General features: G+C 37.4%; 1 protein-coding gene across 1 annotated transcript; it reads left to right on the forward strand.

The window, feature by feature from the left end:
* The first annotated feature begins 520 nt into the window (after positions 1-520).
* dnal1 (dynein, axonemal, light chain 1) lies at positions 521-5,009 on the forward strand. Its single transcript, XM_076300788.1, has 8 exons — positions 521-554; positions 1,478-1,516; positions 1,761-1,870; positions 2,108-2,163; positions 2,257-2,312; positions 2,401-2,527; positions 3,541-3,681; positions 4,031-5,009. The coding sequence occupies exons 1-8, from the start codon at positions 552-554 to the stop codon at positions 4,075-4,077; spliced, it is 579 nt and encodes a 192-aa protein (XP_076156903.1). The 5' UTR covers positions 521-551; the 3' UTR covers positions 4,078-5,009.
* Positions 5,010-5,560: the final 551 nt, after the last annotated feature.

Genomic DNA, 5,560 nt, shown 5'->3' on the forward strand with positions numbered 1-5,560 from the left:
TAGGCTACTTTTATCGCCAGAATAATATGACCTGAAGTGTGTAGGCTATTAACTTTAATGTTAACTTTAGGGTTATGTTGGAATAATAGGCCTACCCTATTACTTTCAACTGGTTTTAAGATTTCAGCATAGCCCAGGGCTCTAAGATTAAGCTATATTTGATCAAAACGTTCATGCCAGTCTTGCCAATTCTTTACATTACTTTAAAAAACAAGCATTTTGCTTATTTGTACCGCATAATAACATAATAAAAAGACTTTAATTCCACCATCCTATTTAGCATTCTCCTTGATCAAAGTGTTTTCAATATTCCTATTAAGAATGTGTGTAGGCTAGACTGACTACCTCGAAACATGTTACAACCATAGGATTACAACCATAGACTGTGGTTACAACCATAGACTGTTATAGACTCTAGCGGTCTGCTACTTTGTTGCAACCTCAGATTGTATAATGTAGCAAGCAAGTGACACAAAAACACAAGTTCTGTGCGGTTGTCATCAGCGCAGGCGCAAAGTATCCATAGTTCCATAGCAACCACTAAGGAAAACATGGTGAGTAGCAAACGTCAATACACTACACGCATTTTTGGGTTTGGATCTTACTGACAATACTATTGCAATAACAGTTTCTGAAGATACGCAGCAAACATGTATTTCCCTTTGTACATCGATATTTATAACACTGACATTTCTGATAGCAGCGAACATAGGCGTTGTCATTTATTCGCGTACAGTTAGCGTAGCGCTAAGCTAACCTGCTATGGTAAGTTAATTAATGTCAACGTTAACATTAACGTTAGCTATGTTATTCTCGAGTTACTACGTTAGCAGTAATTATGGAATGGGCATTGGAATGAGGGCTTTGCTGAGGTTGTAAGCTTCGTTACTAGAAGTATCTACCCAATGTAATGCTGGACACCGATTACGTTAAATGCATATCACAAGCAAGCAAGCAAGCAAGCCACATAGCTGCTATAGATCAACCAACGTATTGACATTAGCGTGCTAGGATAGCTAAGTTAGCGAAGCAGTCAGGTTAGTTTTTCCTTGTACGTACTAAGCTAGATGCTTGTATAATGTGGAGCCTACTTATGTTTCTATAACCTACAGTGGGTCCCGGAACTGTCTTCCTCAACGCCCTGTATGAACTCAGCTTGTTAGCCTACTTGGTCAATCGCAAATGGAACAGTTAGCTGCTACTGTATTAATCCAAAATAAACCAGTAAAGGTTAATCAATATAAATTAATGCTTAAGATAAATAAAACTCACTGAGGAAAACTTACTTATAAATAAGGACTACTAAATTAAGTAGTTGATCATACAATTTCATAATGCGTTTGATTTTAGGAACTGAATTTTAGTATCCCAGTTTGTGTAAACTATTAAATATTCTGTTACAGCCAGATTGTCATTGTAATGCCATTTTTGACTTTCAAGATGTTGGTATAGGCCTTGACATCTCCATTTTCTCTAGGCAAAAGCTACAACGATAAAAGAGGCATTAGTGAAATGGGTAAGTTTGTCTAATGAGTCCCATCATGTGGAAACTAAGCCTTACTTTGTTGTTTTTAGCCTGATAAATTGCATCTGAGTACCTTAGCCAATGTACAGTAGCCTATTGATTCTGCCAGAAGTTCTTTGTATCTTTCTTCCTTAGGGATTCTTATGGTTTTAGGGGTACTCTTGGCTTTTCACTTAATTTTTGTAGACCTTGCTCCTACTTTCAAGTATCTGTCTTGATTTTATGTCTCTGTTAGGAGGAAAAATCGGGAGAGAAAGTCGGCGAGGCAAAAGCAGTCAAGCTGTATGGACAGATCCCAGCCATTGAGAAGATGGATGCCTCCCTCTCCACCCTCACCAATTGCGAGTAAGTCCAGATGACTCATTCAGCTGTCAGTCATAAAAGCTGGTAACAAACAAAATATATTTGTCATGCTTTATCATGAAACAGAAACACCAATGCAATGCATGCATGTAAACATATAATTACATTGTAATACTGTAAACATATAATTACATTGTAATACTGTAACACCTCCATAGATGTCTGAATTGTTATTATTATCATCATTATTATTATTCGTGCATTTTGTGGTTTTACTAGGAGGCTATCATTGTCCACAAACTGTATTGAGAAAATCGCCAATTTGAATGGCCTCAGTGAGTAAATACTTCATGTTTGTAGTGTAACTTGTATAGTCTAATGGGCCTATATGTAAAATTGATAGTTTCTAAATTCTGCTTTTTCTCCAGAAAACCTAAAAATATTATCCTTGGGACGCAACAATATTAAAAACCTGAATGGACTGGTGAGTACCCTGACCTGGATCAGTAACAAATAGTTTCTCTCAAGCCTCTATTTTTGAATCTCACTCAGGTGTATTACACCCTCTGCAGGAGGCTGTGGGAGACACCCTAGAGGAGCTCTGGATATCCTATAACCTCATAGAGAAGCTTAAAGGAATCCATGTTATGAAAAAGCTGCACGTTTTGTACATGTCCAACAACCTTGTGAAAGAGTGGGGTGAGCATTGACTATTATTCTAAGCTATTATGCTTTTTATATGAATTCAAGGCAGATGTTGGGGGTCATAGGATTGTTAGGGTTCCCACAGGTCACAGGAATTTCTGGAATATCATTGAATTTTGGAAAGTCTATTCCAGACATGGAAAGTCAGGGAACTGTATCATTTTTTGGGGCAGTCCTTGCCATGCAAAAATACATAAATACAAATATATTTTCAAGCAGACTTTGTGCATATCTGCTCATTAGCTTTACTTCTTGTTTGAGTAGCCCAACTATGTTTATTCAATGCCCATTTATTCATCTCACACTCACATCTCACACTAAAAAAGTAAAAGATTCTTTCACGTGGGTGTTCTGAAATCATTGGTCAGTATATTGTACTATTCACTAATATGTGACCTGATCTGGCAAAATGAGTCACAGTGACCCAAAATAAATTCAAAATTGTGATTATGGCATCAATGGACAGAGGACACCATGAGCAATGAACAATATCCTTGCATCGTTGTCAAGATATAGAATTTTGAATTATGGCCTCCCACCATCTTTTTCCAATTAAAAATTGAGTTTGAAGTTACAGGTTACAGGCAGGTACAGGTAGGATTTGCCCGCTTGAATAATAAGCTTATTTTTTGTAACTTTACAACCCTGTCTTGACTATGAAACTTAGGGGAATTAATTTTGAATGCCTCTTCTTTCATAAAACACCAAAAAAAGTAATGGCCTTTATCTCAAAATTAAAATGTGCGACTTCTGACTCATTTGGTCAGATTGGGTCACATATAATAAGCCATGGAAATTCAGGTTTTCTGGAAAAGTCATGGAATTTTGACTTAGAGTGGGAACCCTAGATTGTGAAATGCTACATTTAAATTAATCTGAAAAAAATAGAAACTTTAGCTTTTGCTTTGACCACACTTTCTCTGGTTTATTATCCTGATAGTGCTGGTTTGAGTTTGCTGTTGTCTGATGTTAATATGTAGCTTAATGTGAGCTGTACATTATTTCAGGAGAGTTCCTCAAGTTAGCAGACCTTCCACAGCTTGTGGACCTGGTGTTCGTGGGAAATCCTCTGGAGGAGAAACACTCGCTGGAGGGAAACTGGATGGAGGAGGCCACCAAGAGACTTCCCAAGCTTAAGAAGCTTGACGGTAAGGACATCTTACTGTGTTACTGAGTGGATATGTTGATGCTATGACTGAGAAATTATTTCCATACTTTAGAGCTACAGGAGATACAGACAAGTATCTGATAATGTAACTCTCACACATGCTTATGCTTATCCCAATGTCACAGGTGCACATACTTCATATTATAAATTTATTGGGAGCTGCAAAAAGATGAATGTGAAATGAAATGAAATGAAATGAAAAATGAATGTGTGTGTGTGAGTTTCAGGTGCTTGAGTAATGTGTATGAATGAGGTGCTTGACAGACAAAGGGTATGAAATGGAAAGGAGAAAAGAGTAAGGATTATTTCTGTTGTCTGTTTCTCTACAGGGAATCCAGTAATCAAGCAGGTGGATGACGAGGATGGAGAGAGTTAGTGGCTTCAGATTTCCCAGTTCCTTGTTTACATTAGTTGTTTATTTAAATGGGTCCAGCACCAGCACAGTTGTGATTAAAACATGCAATATTAACAATACAATCAATTTTTATACTGTGGATGTTAGTTACTTGATGACCATCGGCATTATTTCTATGTTATGTCTGGAGGTTTTAATGGCGTCTTAAAAATGTCACTGCATTTGTACGGTTCTTCCTTGGACAACCTGGTACCATTTTAATAAGCAAAGAAAACAACCATTCCTATGTGACATAAAGATGTGCGACTCTGGAATTTTTAAAGGGGTGAACTAGCTGTCGGTGTGGAGTTTGCATGACAATTAGTGGGAGAGGCAAGCTCTCTGTCACCCTTTGGTCCTGTCAGACTAGCAAATCCAAATGCTAAGCCCATCCATTCCAGGCTGCAGCCGTCCATTATTTACACAGTGGCATAATGGTGCTTCAGGCTTACACGCGGTTTGTAGCAACATGAGCTATGTAGGCACACACCCAGGGTGAGAAATGCTCCCACTGATGCACAGAAACTGCAGAGCCGAATATGTTAGTTACTCCAATCCGTGACACTGTTATAGACAACGGCACATACTGACTGTGTGGACAGGGAATGCATGACGCCAAAGGGTAATATGTACAGTATGCTTACGAATACATTTTTTTTTACTCTGCGTGTACGCACTGCAATGATCTGACTAATATTGTTGTAACAGCACAAAAAGTATGATTACACTTTCAAAGTACTTTTCCCTAGCATGAATAGGAACCACCGCACACAAAAGGGAAATTAAAATACATGAAGAATTTGTGTATCTTGTATGTTGAGATAATACATGAATGTTTTGTAGGATTTTTTTTTGTAACTTTTGTTTTAAATTATTAGGCATGTTTCTACAAATGAATATACTGAGATGTTTTATAATATTACTGAAATTATAACATTGTGTTAATTTCATTAAAGAATACTGAAATTGTATTTTGTCAGAGTTTTTCCTGCACATTTTATTTTGTACTAGCCTTTGATTGGTTACTTGTCTTTGTATAGATTTGGCACAACAACGTTGACTTGCAGATGATTTGGAGATAAAACTGTTGAACTCATCCAGTTTGTTGGGACCACAGTGACAGTGTCAGTGACAGCATAGGATGATAGCCTGACAATTGCATATCTGTTTTACAGGAAATTGTGATATGTTGTGTTAAGCTAGATACGTCTCTGCTTACTCATATTAACAGTTGAACTGGTGTAAACAGAAATACTTCTATAATGTCAATAATCAGCATCCAACCATCCATGGCATCAGGAGAACCAAAAAGGTTCTTGTTAGGATATAATTTAGGTCATTCTAAAATTTGCTCCATGATAAGAAAGGAAATGCAAGATAAACAGCAAGCATCCCAAGGAGGGATACTCTGAAGAGTCTATTCAATGGCACCGACAAAGTCAATGGCCTGAAAAGACGCTATGAT

This window comes from Alosa pseudoharengus, unplaced genomic scaffold, assembly GCF_046254945.1.
Source record: "Alosa pseudoharengus isolate Yale_2024_CS ecotype anadromous, Long Island Sound unplaced genomic scaffold, YU_APseudo_1.1 YU_APseudo_1.1_scf_22, whole genome shotgun sequence".
Taxonomy (NCBI): Eukaryota; Metazoa; Chordata; class Actinopteri; order Clupeiformes; family Clupeidae; genus Alosa; species Alosa pseudoharengus.